General features: G+C 33.0%; 1 protein-coding gene across 1 annotated transcript in view; it reads left to right on the top strand.

Annotated features, from left to right (window-relative positions):
- Positions 1-18,961, top strand: part of pigs (GAS2-like protein pickled eggs) — a 74,088-nt gene that overhangs the window by 10,877 nt on the left and 44,250 nt on the right. The window contains exon 2 of the mRNA XM_089709003.1: positions 15,219-15,437. Coding sequence (XP_089565129.1) covers positions 15,255-15,437 — 183 coding nt within the window. The 5' untranslated portion in view covers positions 15,219-15,254. The remainder of the gene's footprint in view (positions 1-15,218; positions 15,438-18,961) is intronic.

The raw sequence follows: 18,961 nt of genomic DNA, 5'->3' as shown, positions 1-18,961 counted from the left end.
AATTAACGAGATTAATATTTCGTCATCAATCAATTGTTTTTTTTACCCTAGCTTAGACTCTTAAACTTTCAAATAAGACGTTCTAATTATATTATCCCCATTGATCGACAAATATAATTTTTCCGATAAAAAAATATAAAAAATAAACTTTATTTGCCGACCGTACGCTTTGACGGAAGTCAACGTTACGCAAGCGACGGATTCCGCGGCTTTGTTTCTGCAACTGTTGTTGCTTCCTCTGCACCTAGAGTTCTAGTGTTGCGGATACACAGAGCTAATTATAATACCTCGTCTATACAGAACCAATTAATAATCTTTGAATAACTGAGAAATTTTTAATAGAAAAGATCATTCACGAGGCCGGATTCGAACTCGCGTCTTTCGCCTAATGTCTCATTTATAGCATTTTGCTATCAAATGAAATATCAAAATCTTTGAATGAGGTTTGTAGATTTTTAATAAATAGGTACAAATATCCTACTAATATTACCTATAATTGCGGAAGTCTGTGAGTATGGATGGATGTTTGTTGTTCTTGCGAAAACTACTGAACGAATTTTGACGATCGGCAAAAAAAGAAGGCTCTTCTTCTTGAAAAATCGTTCGAAAAGAGTCCTGTTGATTAGATTAATAAGTATTTCTGAATTTATATAAATACAATAACATATATGATATATCCAAATAAAGCCCTCCTCAAGACCCTGAAAATCATATTATTCATTTGTAAAACTTAATAGAATTCGTCACACTTATTCAGAATCTCAATACAAATTTCTTTAAACAATGAGGTAATATATTAATACAATTGTTTCTGAGTAGCCCTTGCTAAACCCTATATTTGGTTTGCTATATGACGTCACACACGTATTCATCTACAAAAATAACAATGAATAAATATGTTAGTACTTTTAATATAAATAAACGGGATTTATGAGGGTTTCAATAGTTTTGACATTGCTTGTGATAACTTCACACGTCTTGTGTTTTTAAGAAGTTATTTTATTATTATTTTAGTGACTTTGAGATATAGCTTCTGTTATAATAACATTGGTAGTTGTTTGAGATGTGAGTAAATGTGTGTTATTAAATATTAAAAAATATATACTCAAGAATCAATCAATAACAGAATACATGACTAAATAATTTATTAATTTTATTTTATTTTATGAAAACGAATTAGAAACCTTAGTTAGAAACGAAAGAGTTAGTTATAAATCTCTTGGGCTAGGCATAGAAAACCTCGTCGTGTACATTATTATGTAAATATGTTATGATTTAACTTTTGTTATAATGTTATACTTAACAAACATTTAAAATTTAAATATTACATAATATGTACATATTTCTAAACTTAATTAAAATGTTTTACTCTTATCTATTTGACCTTGTCTTGTTAATCTGCATTCAAATTACCAAAATTAAAAGTTCATTTAATTTAGAAATTTATTCGGACTTGAACTATTGATCAACTGTATTTCGTAATAAATCCAAGACCATGTTTTAAATACAATTAATCTTCTGCGAATTATTCTAAATCGTATGGAAGGTTGTGTTGTGGCTAATTGATGTTTTAAATCGCGGTTTAATTGATGTTTTTTCCTTAAAATAATTGTCAGACGAAATAAAATAACGACTAAAAAATTGGCGGGAAGGTGATAGTCTGTGCACAATGATTTGCAATTAAAATAAATTGATTAATTATTGCGTATTATCCAATAATTGTGCTCGTATTTGTATTTTGTACGTATTCTCATGACTCATTTATAAATTTTGTATTATTTAAGGGAAATATCCGATTACAATTGTTATTTATAAAACAATTTACACATAAATAGAAGCATTTGGTGGCATTATCCTTTTCAAGCGGAAGTTTGACATGAGCGTCCGCCATGTTGTGACGTCATAGCTGTCATTTCTAACGAGCTGAGCTCAACAGCTTAATTATGAATTAGGGTTTCCCGCTAAAAAATTCCAAATTAACGCGGGAAAAGTGGCCATAATTATATGAAGGTGATTCACAAACGTCTTTCCGATTGGAAAAGTAATTTCATGATTGATTTCTGAAATACCATTAATTCATTAATATAATAAATTCCATGATTGGAAATGCTTTTTTAAATTAAGGCACTAGTTGAAATATCACATAAAAATGTATCAATGGTCCTCTTTAATTATCATTTGACATTTCATTTATAATTTAATCCCAGGAGTTCTCTTCAATAAACAATAGATATTCTTGTTGTGAAATATTATAATTCGTAATGCTTGATTTGTAGCGGTAATCAAGCGTGATCGTCATATAATCGACTTTCATTGATCCAATTTTTCTACCATGAAATATAATGAAGCCAATATTTCCTTGTATGTAATAGGTTTAGTGCGTGTTGGAGAACATTTACTGATTATCTACCGGTTATGTGATTAATTTCGATTATATATACTAATTAGATGGAGCATCACACGTAAACTGAAATACCAGATTTTGTTGATAAGGTGAAGGAAAAAGTACGAGATACCATAATGCTCTAAGCCTAGATAGCAGTTTAGTTACTCGTACTCGTGTAATGGATAATCATCCTTATTAAAAAATATAATTATCACGCAAAGTCGTGTACCTAAACTAGCATATATAATGATTAAACCTACGTTAATTATTTGGTATTGTTGCCGGATTCGATTGATGCAGATAAAATAAACGATTGTCTAAATGACATTTCACGCGCTTCGTCGGCCATTTTGTTTATTGTTGATGTCAATAGGATAATGAATTGTTTTTAAAATCTTAAGGGCTTGGTCTAGTAGTGCAAACAAATGCATCCTGTCATCCTATATGTAAATAATACAAATGTACTAAGGGAAAGTTGCTCCACTTAATTTTTAAAAATTAAATCATTCGTATGTATAATTTAATATTCGTAATAAGTACCAAAAATGACAATTTGAAACAATTTTCGTGAAAATTACACCGGGTGATTTTTTTTTTATCAGTACACAAAATTTGCGAATACTTTCTATTGATATCTTCAACTTCATGTTTATATAACTGATCAACTTTTACAAAGAAATTTGGACGAAATATAAAAAAAAATAAGCTTTCCATACAAAATGCATAACTCTATACATTTTTTTCGACCTAAGTTTCTTAGTGAAAGTTGTTCAGTTTAACTAATAAAACGGATAAACAAATTTTGTATATAATAAAAAAAATGTAATGTTTGTGTTAAAAAATTATAAAATAGAAAAATACGCAAATGAAAACAAAAGATATTTATTTCTGACTAGCTTCCGCCCGCGACTCCGTCCGCGTGGATGTCAGTCTTCGCGTCTTCTACAGATTTATTATATTATGTGTAATAATATATAGATTTATATTGATAAACCTAATAAATCTTTTGCTAGCATTCTGATGCTTTATCGGTTGCACTGGATTTATCTCTTTTTTTTTCAATCGCTTGAATGATATAGGATGGGTCCTTGATGGGCATCGAATGCTGAAGTCTCGAATCAATCAATTCTGACAGTAGGCAATTTATGTAAAATCTTGATAATGGTCCATCATTTTATTTTGCCTAAACGTTACATACTTTTTTATATATTCTATTTTTAACGAATTATTCACTCCAGTCCAAACAGCAAATAAGCAGACTTCTGCTTCTGCAACGTTTAGTTGTCCCTGAATTTAGAAAAAATAGTCATGATTCTTATCTATGACAAAAGTGTTATTTTTTGCATTGTATTTCAAATATTAAATTTTTTTTTAACCGCATCTTCCGCATTCATGTCTTTTGCCGAAATTAGACATTTAACTTCTACTAGTGCCATTTTCCCTTTTTGATATGGGAGTGTATAAAGTAAATTTTTTAGATATTTCTCGTTATACTTTTAAAAAGTTATTATTGTCATTTTGCTCATTAGGTAAAGTAATTTCGATATCAGTTTTAAGTTTTTTGATACCTGCAATAATAACGTCATAATCGCCTGCACATACTTATCGATTACACCCTGTATACAATCCACCATCCACATTCATAATGTTTTCCTGTCCTCCTCTCCTTTACGCTGTTCACCGATACATTTGAAATGAGTAAATCTGCTACCACTGAAGGATGTTTCATTGTGATCAGCAAATTTTCACCACTGTTGTCGATTATTTGTTTTTCATTTTTAATCAGCAATTGGGAATCATCAGTTTTGTTTTTTGCAGATTGGTGATATACCCTAACAATACGTCGAAAAGGGAAAGCATCAACGAATTATCGTTTTCGTCCTCTTTTTTTATTCTTCGCGTCTCTGTTACTTCTGTTTGTTTAGTTCTCAACACCCACTGAATTTTCTATGTTATTGTGATCTTCCATTACATCTGAGTTTTGATGATGTGATGATAATCCATTCGTTTTAATATTGGTACTTAGAGTTGGTAGACTAAACTAGAAATGGCGGACTAAATTTGTCAGCGCGTCTGTAAGATCAGAATATAAAACCAACATCCTGTATTTAAGTTACAAAATTAATAATCAAACAACATGCCGCTACGTTGAAAATGACTAGAAGAAAAAATTAAAACTCCTCGGATCAATTATGGAATAAACAAATCATTTTCCCCGTATGGGGATTTCCCCGGATGAACTTGGGAAGTTCAAGTTCTCAATACAAGTTTATATTATATTTCGTATTTCTCAAACGAAAAATAAACATTTTTGGAACTTCAAAAAAATTATATTATAAGAAAATTTATGAGCTTACTTTAGTTTTAAAGAAATATACATCCCTTTACTGACACCCCGTAAAATAAAGAAATTGTTGCCAATCACCTTTGCTATCTATTTGGTTTCATTAACTTTATGTTCGAAGATAATTTTTTTTCTAGTAGTTACACGCGTATTTTTTTCGTTTATTTTCCATATCGAAATCAAATGTTTAAAAATACGAATATTTGCACAAAACTAAGATAAAAATAATCAATTAACAAAAATATTAAATTTAATGAAGTAGAGCAACTTTCACTTCGGTATGAAGGAAAATCGAGCGTAGAGCACACGTCAGAACGCTCCGGCCCAAGGAGCGCGACTAAAGAAATTCGCTAGGATTTTTCCTAATTATTTTAAATATTTTTTTAATATTTAAAGAATTATCAAAATTCAAAAAAAAATTTTTTAAAAGGATTAATACTCATTGGTCTTCAACCAACTCGAATAAATTAATGGAAAAAATAACTTTTAGCAGTATTCATCAATAGATTTTGTAAGGCAAAAAATGGGAAATTTAATGAATTTATAACGTTCTAATTAAGAAAATCATAAGTTTTTCGGCAATTGTATTCAGCAGTTTTTAATAACGACTATATAAGGATAATAATGCGCTGATCAGATTGTGTAAATTGTAATCGGTTGCAACGTAGTGAGTGCACAAACTTAGCTCGAAATGTCTTTGGGGGAAAGAGACTTATCTTGAAGGCCTGATTAAGGTAACATAAAGTAACTTTATAAATGTGAAAAAATTCACGCGCATTGCGTATATAACACTAATTGATAAACAAGAAAAAAAAATTCAGTTTATCATTTCATTAGCCGGGAAAAAATTGTCAAATAACTTGTTGAAAACGCAATTTTGCTAGACTGCAGCCTTACGCCTCATAAGCGAAGCGTTGAGGTGGGTACTACTGTCACTTCGCGCAAAACATCTGATTTTTCAAACTTAAAATGTCTTTATGTATCATACATTGCACTTGTAAGATAATACATACACACACATATTAAGAAAAAACACTATTTTTAACGTTCATGATATTTTTGATGTCATTTTTGTTATTTAAACTAGTTAAAAAACAGTTTAAAAAAGTTCTGTCTTGGACGTCCGTGTGTCTGTATGTGCGGATCCTTTTTCTTGTTAACACGATAGCGACCGAAATACTTTACTAATCGAGTCTTTTTTTTTCTCTTACGCTTGAGTATGCTCAGGAATAGAACCCTTTCATTTTTCAGGGTCTGATTCGATGTGGTTTAATTGTTATTAAATAAACAAAAATAATAATTAATAAATAATTATTAAAAAAAATGATGAGGCGTGCACTTTTGGATTTTCCAAATTTATTTTTGTATGTAACGAATGAATTATAAAACTACTACAACGATTTCAAAATTATTTTGCCATTTGAAAACTATAACTAAATATACTTTTTTCTAAGGAATCGCTCGCGTTACTGCCGAAAGATTTAGTTTATTATATCCGCGAATCAAAGTGGTGTTTTTTAATTATAAAAAGTAGATTCCAATAACCCATTACGTTGTTCCTATGAGCCGGAACCAAATGTAACATGGATATAATTGTTCGGCCACAGTTTTACGGTCATTTATGGGAATCGCGATCGCTAGTATTGGTCACGCGGCTCCGTCCGCGCGTGACGGCCGACGACCTGACGTTTTGTTTTGATGTTTTTTTTTGTAGATATATTTATAAGTATGGTTTCTATCTGTTAAAATAATTTACTATAATATGCAACTTTATAGAAATACGTCGAAACACGCGTGTGGAATAAGAAAAAGATGGCGCGTAACGGAAAAATGTCACGCGTAACGAAAAAATGTTACACTAAATTTTTTTCCAACCCCGATAAAGAAGTTTCACTTCAATAATATGCTTTCTGATAATTGTTCTGAATTGTTTATGGTAACTTCAATTTTGTAGTACCTATGTTTTTATTTGTGCCGTGACAGATTATAAATAAATAAAGGTTGTGAGTATAGCGCAAACTGATATGAATGGATACTGAATTTTGAATTTCAAGACAATTTTGACGCGAAAATATGCCGATTATATTTTATGTAAAAAGTGTAATCATTTTACATAAAAAGAGGATGACCGCACACCAATCACGTTTAATAAAGTCAATTTCATACAAATACCACATTTTTAACCTTTATCTTGATTATTTAATTACATAACGAGTCCAAGGTCCATCAACATCTCAATTGAACTAAATAGTTAATGTTTTGACAGATTTTACGCTTCAATCATTGTATAATTGGCTGTAGTTCTCGCATTTTAATAACGTAGTGTATGATAATTTTTTTATTACAACTCTGTAACGTATTTAGTTTTATGTATTTTAAACTGAAGAGCTTTTAAAATAATCTATAACTACTAATATTATAAAGCTGAAGAGTTTGTTTGCTTGTACGCGCTAATCTCAGGAACCCTGGGTCCAATTTGAAAAATTATTTCACTGTTAGATAGTTCATTTATCGAGGAAGGCTATAAAATTTATGTCATCACGCTAAGACCAATAGGAGCGGAGCAACGGGTTAATCCGCGGAGAAACATTGATTGTTAAAAAATGATTATTAAGTAGGATTTTCTATTTTTTGACTAGGTATCTTTCTAAAATTTAGTATCAAATACGTGTCCATTATTTGTTTTATAGCTTCATAATTATATTGCAAGACTAAGAAGTGTGAACATAAGGAAGCGTAGACAAACAAACAACAAGTTTACGATGTTCGCTTCTCATTACTTAAACAAACACGTCACAGTTGTGCATTCGCATTCCTTCTGATTGGTTGTGTTTGTACTAGCTTTGTCTTATCTTCGTACGTACTTCTTTGCACGGCTCGACCCGCGGCCGGGTCGAGTCAGCGCACTATGGAAAACGAGCCGTATGACTTAGACAATACGGGCGAAGCTGGCGGAGTTGATATTGCGGAGATTAATGTAAGCGGATCGGAGGAACGTATTATTGAAAGCGGTGATGTATTAGATATGGGAACGGAGGATGTGAATAGGAAGAGGTCGAGGATACGGGAGGAGAATTCGTCGGAGGAGGATTGGAATATTGTTTCTAGAAAGCGTAAAGTTGTACGTGCAGGCAGCATAAACGAGTTGGAGGAAAAAATTGAAGTAATTGTCACAAGCAGTTCTGTGTTACCTAAACAGTTCACATTAGCTCGCTTATTCAGCGAAAATAAGATTGGCGGTATATGTCGTATTAAATATTTATTACAATATAAAATGAGCATTACATTCGAGGAGGAGAGATTTGCAAAGCGTTTTGTCGAGTGCAAGGCTTTTGAAGATTTGGGATGGAAATGTCAAAGGTCATCTGAGGTGGGGATGTCATATGGAGTGATTAAAAATATTGAATTGGATGTTTCTGAGGAGGAATTATTGCGTAATATATCAAGCAACATCGAATTAATTTCTGCAAAGAGATTAAATCAGAGAAATTTTAATGACAAGGGTGTGAGTTCTTGGGAGAAGTGCGAAGCTATCCGACTGTGTTTTAAAGGGTCAGCTCTTCCCAGTCATGTATCCATTTATGGCTTACGTATCAATGTGGATCCTTATGTTTTTTCTGTCACACAGTGCTCTCGATGTTGGAAGTTTGGCCATAGGCGTTTGGTGTGCCCTTTTAAGAAAGTTGTTTGCCCTAAGTGTGCTAAAAACCATGAAAACTGTACAGTTACATCATTCTGTTGTGTTAACTGTTCTGGTAACCACATGGCACTACAAAAAATTTGTCCGGTGTTTAAAAAAGAAAGAAGATTACGCGAGATAATGTCAGAATTTAACTGTACCTATAAAAAAGCGCTTACTATTTACGTGCCTCCTAGCCCATTACCTGTAGAATTACCCGAACCTACCCCCCCTATTTTACCTGACACTATGGAGAATCAAGATGTTGTGGGTGAAAAAAATGAACATCTAATGTCTCATCTGTTTGCTACCCCCCAGCCAGCTGCATCGAGAAATATTGGTATCCGCCGGAAGCAAAGGAGACAGAAAAATGCCATGTCTGGACGGGATACGCCATTTCCCTCGATGGAGGATATATCTTCAGCACAAATGGATATCCAAGACCACACACCTCAAAGACAACAACAGCCACAGCCTTCAAGACTAAGTGAGGAAGGTAGAAAGGAACTGGTGGAAGGATTAAGTTTCTTTCGCCTCTTGGCCAAGTTGTGTAATGTCGCATTTAGTAAACAATCACTTGACGAGAAAATTCATCAGATAGTTACAATGTGCACGCAGTGGATTATATCTAAGGTAGTGAGTAGTTTTTCAATTGAAGATTTATTTGAGTCATTAAAAAATAATGGATGATGACGATCGAGTTAGCATTATTAATATTATACAGTGGAATTGCCAAAGTTTACGCCCTAAGCTCATTAGTTTGGAATCTTTACTTAATCATGAAAAAATTCATATTGCTGTGTTAAGCGAGACATGGCTTATGCGTGAGTCTGATTTGAGAATAACAGATTATAACATTTTTCGCTCCGATAGAATAGATGGTTATGGTGGAGTAGCTATTCTCACGCATAAGTCTGTTAAGTGTATCTATAGTAGTCATCAAAGTTCGAATGTTGGTATTGAATTGTTGCATATTAAAATTCTTAATTGTCGGCATATTGAGCATATTTTGAGTGTTTATTGCCCATCTACTGTCCCGACTTCTCAAAATGATTGGGATTATGTGTTTTCTGGTTTCGGTGGTAAAACTTTAATTCTGGGTGATTTTAATGCACACCATGTTGGTTGGTCTTATAAATCTGATCAAAGAGGGGCACAGGTTCTGAACGCATCGATAGATAATAATTTTATTTACCTAAACAATGGAAACTTCACAAGATTGCGGCTCGTTGATGGTGTTCTACAACAATCCACTCCTGATATATCTTTTGTCTCTACAGATTTGGCAACTTTGTTTTCTTGGAAAGTCACTAACGAGTCATTGGGAAGTGACCATTTAATTATAAAGCTGTCATCGTCCACGTATGATAGACGATCGTTTATTAAACGTAGGAATTTCAATAATTGTGATTGGGATGCCTATACTTTATTTTTAGAACAATCATTTAATAACTTTAATGTTCCCTCAAATTTACAAGACTTTTATGATTTATTTGAACATACTTTGGTATCTGCTGCTGATAGACTAATTCCGTATAAGAAAATACCCCAATTTTTTTGTGATAAATTTAAACCTAAACCCTACTGGAATGCAGAAGTTTCAAAGGCGGTTGCTGAACGTCGTTTAGCTCTGTCAATTTTTAGAAGCTGTCCTTCTCCTGCAAATCTAGACGTACTCAAAGAAAAGATTTCTAATGCTCAAAAAATTATTCGGATCGCAAAGAATAAATCTTGGCAGCGCTTTTGTACTTCTATTGATCACTCCACCTCATCTTCGGACATGTGGCGTAAAATGAAGTGGCTTAAAGGGCATCATGTTAGATCAACTGGATACATGGTAAGTAAAGATAGGGCGGAGGCTTTACTTGTAAATCTAGCGCCTATGTTTGTGTGCCCTGCACAACCTACCTTTTCGTCCAGGAATACTAAACTAGAATCAGCAATAACTATTCAAGAACTTAATAATTCTATTAAAAAATCGGATACTGCCCCGGGGTGTGATGACATTTCATTTTCAATGATGCGACACTTACCGATGGTGGGGAAGCTTTTATTACTTCAATTATACAATGCCTTTTTATTAACTGGTTTTGTGCCCTCCCAATGGCGTACAGCAAAGATAATTCCTATTCCTAAACCTAACTGCGAAGTCAATACTCCGCCTGCATTTCGTCCTATCGCTTTATTATCGTGCATTTGTAAAATTTTCCATTCAATTCTAAATAAAAGGCTAGAATGGCATTTTGAATCGAATGATCTTTTCTCCCATAGTGTTGTTGGTTTCCGTCGTTCTCGCAGTTGTTTTGACAGTCTTACATTTCTTGTGTCTCATATTCAATCCAGTTTTTCAACAGGCGCTGCAACTGTAGCCTGTTTCTTTGATATCAAAAGTGCCTATGATAACTTGGATATAAGTGCTGTGTTAAAAACTTTAGATGAGGTAGAAGCCGGGTCAAAAATTTGTAATTATCTTTGGTCGTATTTAAGTGAAAGGCGTCTCAGGATTGAAGCTGAGGGTGGAGTTGTGACGAGATCTACCGGACGGGGCTTAGCTCAAGGCGACCCAATTTCACCATTGCTTTTTAACGTTGCCACGTATCAAATTTGTAAAAATATTCAGAGTGTTAAAATGTCTCAATATGCCGATGATTTTGTTCTATTTGCGTCAAATAAAAATTTGTTTTGTGCTGTACAGGATGTGCAATCAGCGGGAAACATTTTTGTTGATTTTCTAAATAGTTTGGGTCTTTCAATTTCAACTTCAAAAAGTAAAGTGTGTGTGTTCAAAAGGGGAACTAATAGAACGTTAGTAGATTTAAGTTTTGATAACGATTTGTTACCTGTAGTGAATGAAGTCAAATATTTGGGCATGTGGTTGGATTGTTCTTTAAGATGGAAAAAACACATAGAGGAGATGGTTGTTAAAGTGTCTAGGCATATTAATATTCTGAAAGTATTGGCTGGCCCCAGTTGGGGGATTCATCAAAAACATATAAGACGGCTTTATATTTCTCTCATTCGTAGCCGAATAGATTTCGCTTGTTTTTTATATGATAATGCAGCTAAAAGTACATTGCTCAAATTGGATAAAGTTCAAAACCAGGCTTTGCGTGTAATAGGTGGCTATATACGTAGTACCCCTATTCATGTTATGGAGAATGACCTTTGTCTTCCTCCTCTGTTTATTCGAAGAAGGTATCTGGCGGGGAAGTTTTGGCTAAAGTGTAGGTCGTGTAAAAATAGTTTAGCAACTACGGCGCTAAATGAACTGTTTTCACTGAGTCGATCAAGGTATTGGAATAATAAAAAGCTTCCCCTTCTTGTTCGATCGCAAGCCGGATTATCTTCGTTGAGTTTACAGAGTTGTGGTCGACTCGAGATGTTCTCGATGGACACTTGGGTTAGTAATATTAATGTTCAGGATTTTATTTCAGATACCATCCCGTCAGTAGATCGTGCCAAACGCACTTACCATCATCGTACTCTTGAGGCTATTTGTTCCCAATTCATCCTTAATAAATATGGAGCACATCATAAAATTTACACTGATGGCTCTAAATGCGCAAGTAGTGGTGGTGCGGCCGTGTTGGATTCATTTCTTGGATGCAGCCTTAAGTTCAAAATTGATTCAGAGATATCCATTATGCATATGGAATTGATTGCTATCGCGGAAGCTTTGGCTTATATTCAATCTTTAAATTTCGGACATTTTGTCATTTTAACTGACTCTAAAAGCTCATTGCAACATTTGGCTCGCTGTGCCTCTCAAGTGAGAGGAGTACCGATTGCCTATAAATAAATGTCTATCCGATTGGCAGGAATATTTTGATGAACGATCGCGGGAGAAAGGAATTTGGCACAGAACAATCCAACCACATGTACCTCGGTACCCATGGCTTGATGAGATTGTATGCGATAGGAGGACGTTGACAACTATTTTAAGATTACGTTCGGGACATATTCCATCGAATAAGTTTGCACATTTAATGCAGAAAGCCGATTCTCCGTTGTGCAATGATTGTGGTATTGTAGAAGATGTGCAGCATATTCTCTTGGAGTGTGTTCGGAACGCGCAATTTAGACAACAAAATAATGTCTTCCGCTGTATTAACAATGTCGGTTGTGTGAACAGCATTCTCACTTGTCCCTCGTCGGCAGAGGTGCGGGTGCTGGTCAGACTGACCGATGTTGGATTACAAAATTGATTGCATTGTTTACTGTAGTTTGTACTTATATTTTTTATATTTAAGTGTTGATTGTTAATGGAATTTACGGGACGACGTGGTCGCTAAGCGACAAAGTCCCTTGAAAAATAAAGAATAAAAAAAAAAAAAAAAAAAAAAAAAACAAACACGTAAATATTATTATAGTTAGCTACGTTACATGACTCAAAATTATCTGTTATTAAAAAAATGCACATAAAAATATACAACAATAATGAAAACAAATTCCTGGTTAAAAAAATATTTGTGTTATTTTTTTTTATCCGTATTGCTATTGCAAATAATTATGTACATACCTATCTTATACAAATGTAATGTTTTAAATCGTTTAAACAATGTTAATAATGAGAAAATCGGATTTATACAAAGTTATAAAACAAGATAAGTATTATGTACTGTTCATTGTTAGAACTTTTAATTCGGATATAAAAATAACTATTTAAACATCGCAAAAGCTTATCTTTCTTTTCGGTCACGAAACTAGTTTTAAATACTTACTGTAAAAATATGTTCTCTATATATGTTCTCTATCTATATGTTCTATATATATGTTCTCGGATATCTTTAAAAGTAGGTAACAAACGAGCATGACACAACAAAATCCTTGGCGGATCATTAATCTAGGGATACCAGGAACGTCTCAGTCTAGACTCGCAAAAAGCTGAGATTCCCGCGCTAATTGCCAAATCGTCCATTAGACATCGAGATAGAATGTACTACGTACTAGAGAGGCGATCGCTACTACACTCTCTTTAACACGAGCTAGAGGTAAGAATCACAAGTCTCTTTAGTCTGTGTCGGACTGTGCCCCCCGCTTGCCGCGTCAACACGTGTTATTGCTCTGTTCAAAATGCCTTCGTGTTTGCTTAGATATTGTTTTAACAGTTCCCATAATACAAACAAAGCCCGAGGAGTGACTTTTCACCAGTAAGTTTCCTTATTATGAGTAAGTCATGCATTTTACTAATATTGTTATCATTTTGCGAAAAATCACCACGCGTTCTGCGTTTCGCGCCATTTTTCATAGACTAACAGCACAGACGTGACACTATCGATGAGTCTGTTAAAAAAATGTAACTGGATTTTTTTAACTATGTATATACAATATCTACTAGGAAAGATTACCGTGGTGTAGTACCTAAATATTTATACTTTTACCCGACTACGCAAAGTAAAACGGTAGGTTATATTAAGTAATATTTATTTATTTACCTATTTTTATTTATTAAAAAAAGCCTAATCAATAGTTGTTCCAATAGGATTTATAAATTATTATGCACAACAATTACAAATAAACACAACATTCACAGAAACTAATACAGTAAAAGTTCCTTAATCGCGCTTCCTTTATTCGTGTTTTCACTATTCGCGGATTAAAAAAATGCGACCCAATTTCTATATTCACGACTAAAAATTTTTTTTATTCGCGGATTTAATAAGTACATACATAATAATAAAATTATTCCAATAGGTATCTTACCCAATATCCTTGTCAAATGGTCTAATAAGAAAGTAAAATAGATCTTATAACAAGTTTGCCTAAAGTACATAATATTATGTTCTTAAATGATATCGCCGAGGCCTTTGACACAAGCCGCCTTTGTCGCAAGCCACCTCTGCAGCGATTGATGTTTTTGAGAATGTAAATAAACAGAATGGAAGCAACCTTATAACTCAATAAATAAAGTATATTTTTAAATGTAGTTCCGTTTATAGTAAAGTTACAAAAATTGTGATCGAGTAAGGGGGCGTCCATAAATTACGTGAGGTGTTTTTTAAAATTTTCTGCACCTCCCTCCCCCCCTGGTGAGATGTCGTGACAATTTATTCAACCCCTCCCCCATCCTCGAATCTCGCGTGAGATTTTTCAAAATGTGAGTTTCTTATACGTAAACGCCATCAACATTGAATCATCGTATCCATTTAAATTACATCATGAAGCAAAAACTGATAAAACTATTGATTACTACACAAAACGACAAAAGCTTGATAAATTGATATTATTTAAAGGAAATTAAAATACATAGTTTAATATAAAATCCTCGTTTTATTAATTCCCTAGTATCAGTACCACCAGATAGTACCGAGTAAACAGATTGCACAATGTGTCGCATCTGCACGCATTGCTTAATCTTTGAACTTGAAGCCACGCCTCGCTCGTTCCACACGTACCCCACCACATCAGCCGCGCGCAATGTTTTTGTTTGGAATAACCCCTCTAGTAATATATCTCGATGCCATTAGACGTGGTTTCGATAAACTTTTTTAGTAAGAATTCATCCGCGCTAAATTGCCATTTTTGGCGGACATAACAAAACTTTTCAATTTTTTTTATTAACACTTAATTAATTTAAGTGTTTAAATAATAATAATTAAACACGAGATGTTGAATTTTTTAAATACAAAATAGCAATCAAATATCAATCATTACTTTTTCCCGCTGTTTTTTTGCTACAAGATGGCGTCAAACGTCAAACGATATGTCAAATCATTTTATTTCTCTTTGGCAATAAGTCTGAATTATATGCCAGTTTCAAATTAAAAAAAAGTAGAGTTCAAAATTTAATCCAACCCTCTTTGTTCCAGAGCCAATAATGTCCAAGCAGTGAAAAAAAAAACAAAATGGCGAGCGTCGGCGCGGTCCTTCTGGAAACCAGGCCTTTCAGGCCCTTTAAGTCCTCTGAGGAGTACTTATATGCTATGAAAGAGGATCTGGCTGAATGGCTGACAGTCCTCTACCCTGAATTACGGATAAATGCAGATAATTTTCTTGATAGATTGGACACTGGCGTCGCTTTGTGCAGGGTAAGTTTTTTTTTATATAAAAATTTGCTTAGTGTAAGGAAATATATTATGTTTTCCTAATTTTAATATTATTTAGTTGAGCACAATATTTCTGTAATTTTATATGTATTAATAGACGATTTCAGGGAGCGACGATAGTTATCATTTTATTGGCTTGTTCATTTCTTCTACTTCCCATTGATAGTTCTTTTAATACTTATATTTAAAAAAAATACGCTGCACTTTGCAAATTCATATACCTATAGAAATTACTTCATATTATTACGATATGATGTCATCTTTAAATGTATGCGAATGTGAGGGACATATTAGTATAATTTCTCAATAAACATTTTTCTCCTTATTCTCAATGAAACAACCTCCAAAATATCTCTTCTTAGAATATTATAAAGGCCTTTATTATCTCCTATAATAAATATAGCAAGTACGTAACAATAACGCGTCAATTTTAAGGAAAATAATGCATTGTAATTTGTAATATCCAGACACGTAATTAACAGGATTGTAAATATATTAATAGTCATGCTTTGACGTTAAAATAACTAGATACTAATTAACTTGAAAAACTATCACGCCCAATTTATTTCCGTATTTAAATTCTACTTAGATTTTAGTTGAAATATGACTATGAAGACTTTCTGGTTCACCTTTGAAACAGCTGGTCTGATTTTAACGAAATTTTCACTGGCATACGGCAAAATATAAATAGTACAAAGCAATCAGCATTACTTTAGGTACCTACATTTTTTCCGTATTTTCCAATAACTAAGATAATTGATAAAAAAAACACAATTTGTCGCGGTTCTATCTTATTACCTAACTAAAAACAAAACTCGACTTACAAATACACATCTAAACAGGTTTTAATATAATAATGCATTTAAATATTCACTGATAAAGTGAAATGGTTCCGGAGTGAGCTGTCAAGTGGTTGGCTTATCACAAATTATCAGCTTATCACCATCTTATCACAAATATATCGATTTTTATTGCCCTCGATTCACTTACTCTTGATAAACAGGTAAATTGTTTCGTCAGACTATTGTTATTATTATACACGTTTCTATGTTAAAAATAAATAAAGTGTAAGAATTTTGTGCGTAAATTAAAATGTTTTTATGATGTTGTGTTGTTTTAACAATGCATGTGCTTACAATTTCTTTTTTAATCTCTCTTTAAAAAATAAATTTCATTTGACACTATAAGCGTATATTATATTATTCTTTTCTATAAGTAGGAATGCCTATAGGAATGACCATCAAATATATCTTCAAGAATTGTGTGCGTCCTGTTTACAAAATAGTATATACTAATTCGACAGAAAATGTTCTATTATTTACGTTGAAACATGTAATAGTACCTATATAATAATCTGTGGTTTAACTATATCCCGGAAAAAAAACAAAACACTATTTAAAAATCGAATTCATTCATATTTTTTATTTACGTGTATGAAGCAGGTTACATTATACAATAATATTCAATACATCCCACGACAAATCAATACTATTTAGTGTTTACATTCTAACGTATAAAATACTAAATAATAATTCTACTGACCTTTGATAAAGTATTGACTGATACCACCAATGTGTGAGAAATGTCACGAAGTAGCGATCTAATTGTATTTATTAATTGTCAATGCCGAGTTTCGTAATGCTAATCGGTTGATTAGGGTGTAACCTTGGTATAGTTAACTTTTAACAATAGAAAGATTCTGTTACAGCATGAACATGAAAGTTAGTAGTGGGAACGAAATATTGTATTATTTTTGAAAGCAGAAAAATAAAGAAGAAATAAATTTTCGTTCTTTCTTTAAAATCAAATCAAAGCTGATTGCATGGGGGTGAATTGTAGTAAACAGATAGATCATAGTCTGGATTCACATATTATGACGTACCTGTATGTAATAGTTGTAAGTATGTGAGTAATGCCGCGGCCGTGGGCAAAAACGCCTCATTGGAAAAGTCAAAATTTTCACACGAAGATAGCGTAAAATCTTTATTCACCAAAAACGGCTGGTCGGATCTTTATGGTGTTTAACCCGAAAATAATATAGAACCTGGGTTAACAAATGTAGTGTTTATTGAGTTACCAGTATTTTAAATCTATTTACTCTTTTAAACCAGTGATTATTATTCAAAATTTAAATTGATATTTCTCATACCAATATATGGACATATTGTATACATATATTCATAGTTTCTTGCTTTAATTACGCTTTCTTCCGCTCATTTATCAATGTGGGTGTGTGTTTGAATCACACATGTACCTAACTAGATACAGAAAATATAAGGAATTTCCTCAGTAGATAGCTGCGTATGAGTAAAAGTGTAACTGAGTCAGATTCTTAAAAGTATACTGATTCATGTTTAGTGGATGTTAGTAATGTTTTATGAATGAACAAATATAAGTGAACTGAAATGATATTTATTTTGAATTACACATGACTAGACAATTTTACCTATAGAAAGACTTCTGAAACTAAATCTGAATAAATTATGAGATAGTAAAATAAAATAAATAAAGAAATATACACACGCGCACGGCACGATCTTATCCCATACGTCTGTGCCCATACTAAGCTTTCGCTTGTGTTAAGGAAACCAGATGGCTGATAAACATACATATATAATTTTAAATAAATACTTATATAGATAATGTTAATTAGGGTGTTAACCCAAACACAGAGCAAACATCTATGTTCATCACACAAATATTTGCCCCGGGTGGGAATCGAACCCATTACCAGTGGCTTGGAAGGCAGGGTCACTACCAACCAAGCCAACCGGCCAGTCAAAGATCTTAGGTACCTATATTACAGACTAAAAATATTATTTCTACCATAAAATACTTAGCTTAGATCCATCATTCGAAATTATATATAGGTAGGTATGTAATAAAATTTGAATGGCAAAATAATTCGATGCATGATTTGAACCCTTGTCCTTCGCCTTACCATGGCGACAGTAAAAGACCCAGAATTTTCATACGTGCTTTGCCGACTAATTGAGATACTAAATAAAAGGGTTATGTGAATTTTTACCCAAAATCACAGTGTTGCAAGCCAACCTTGTGTCGCAACAGATCATTAGTTAGTTTGTGTAAACGTCGTCAAATCGTCACATTTACTATTTTTATTGACAGTCTAAAAGAGGTCAAACAGTAGTTAAGAAAGAGGGTTTTCATCTTTTAAACAAGCTTTTATTAGCATCACCTACGTTTACGTGTACGTTTGTATGTACGACGTTGACGCTTGTAGACTTCATTTTGACTTAAATCGGACAGATATACTCTATGTACAGTGTACACTTAACAAGCCACAAGGATCGATGACAATACAATAATTTTAGGAGATTAAGCGTGTTTTTGTAGTTTTTGTTTTAACTAAAACGTGTAAAATATTATCCATGGTCCTAAGGAATAGTGTACTTTTCTTCTGGAGAAAGTTATTTAGAAATTGGTTAAGCTCTTCTCCTGTTGATTTTATCAATTTCAAACATAATGTTACTCACTAGCTGTGC

This window comes from Colias philodice, chromosome 21 (genome assembly GCF_061535455.1).
Source record: "Colias philodice isolate Cphi_HAF_F1 chromosome 21, ilColPhil1 Martin Lab GWU primary, whole genome shotgun sequence".
NCBI lineage: Eukaryota > Metazoa > Arthropoda > Insecta > Lepidoptera > Pieridae > Colias > Colias philodice.
Note: the sequence above shows the minus strand (reverse complement) of the source record. Positions and strands in the feature narration are given on the sequence as shown.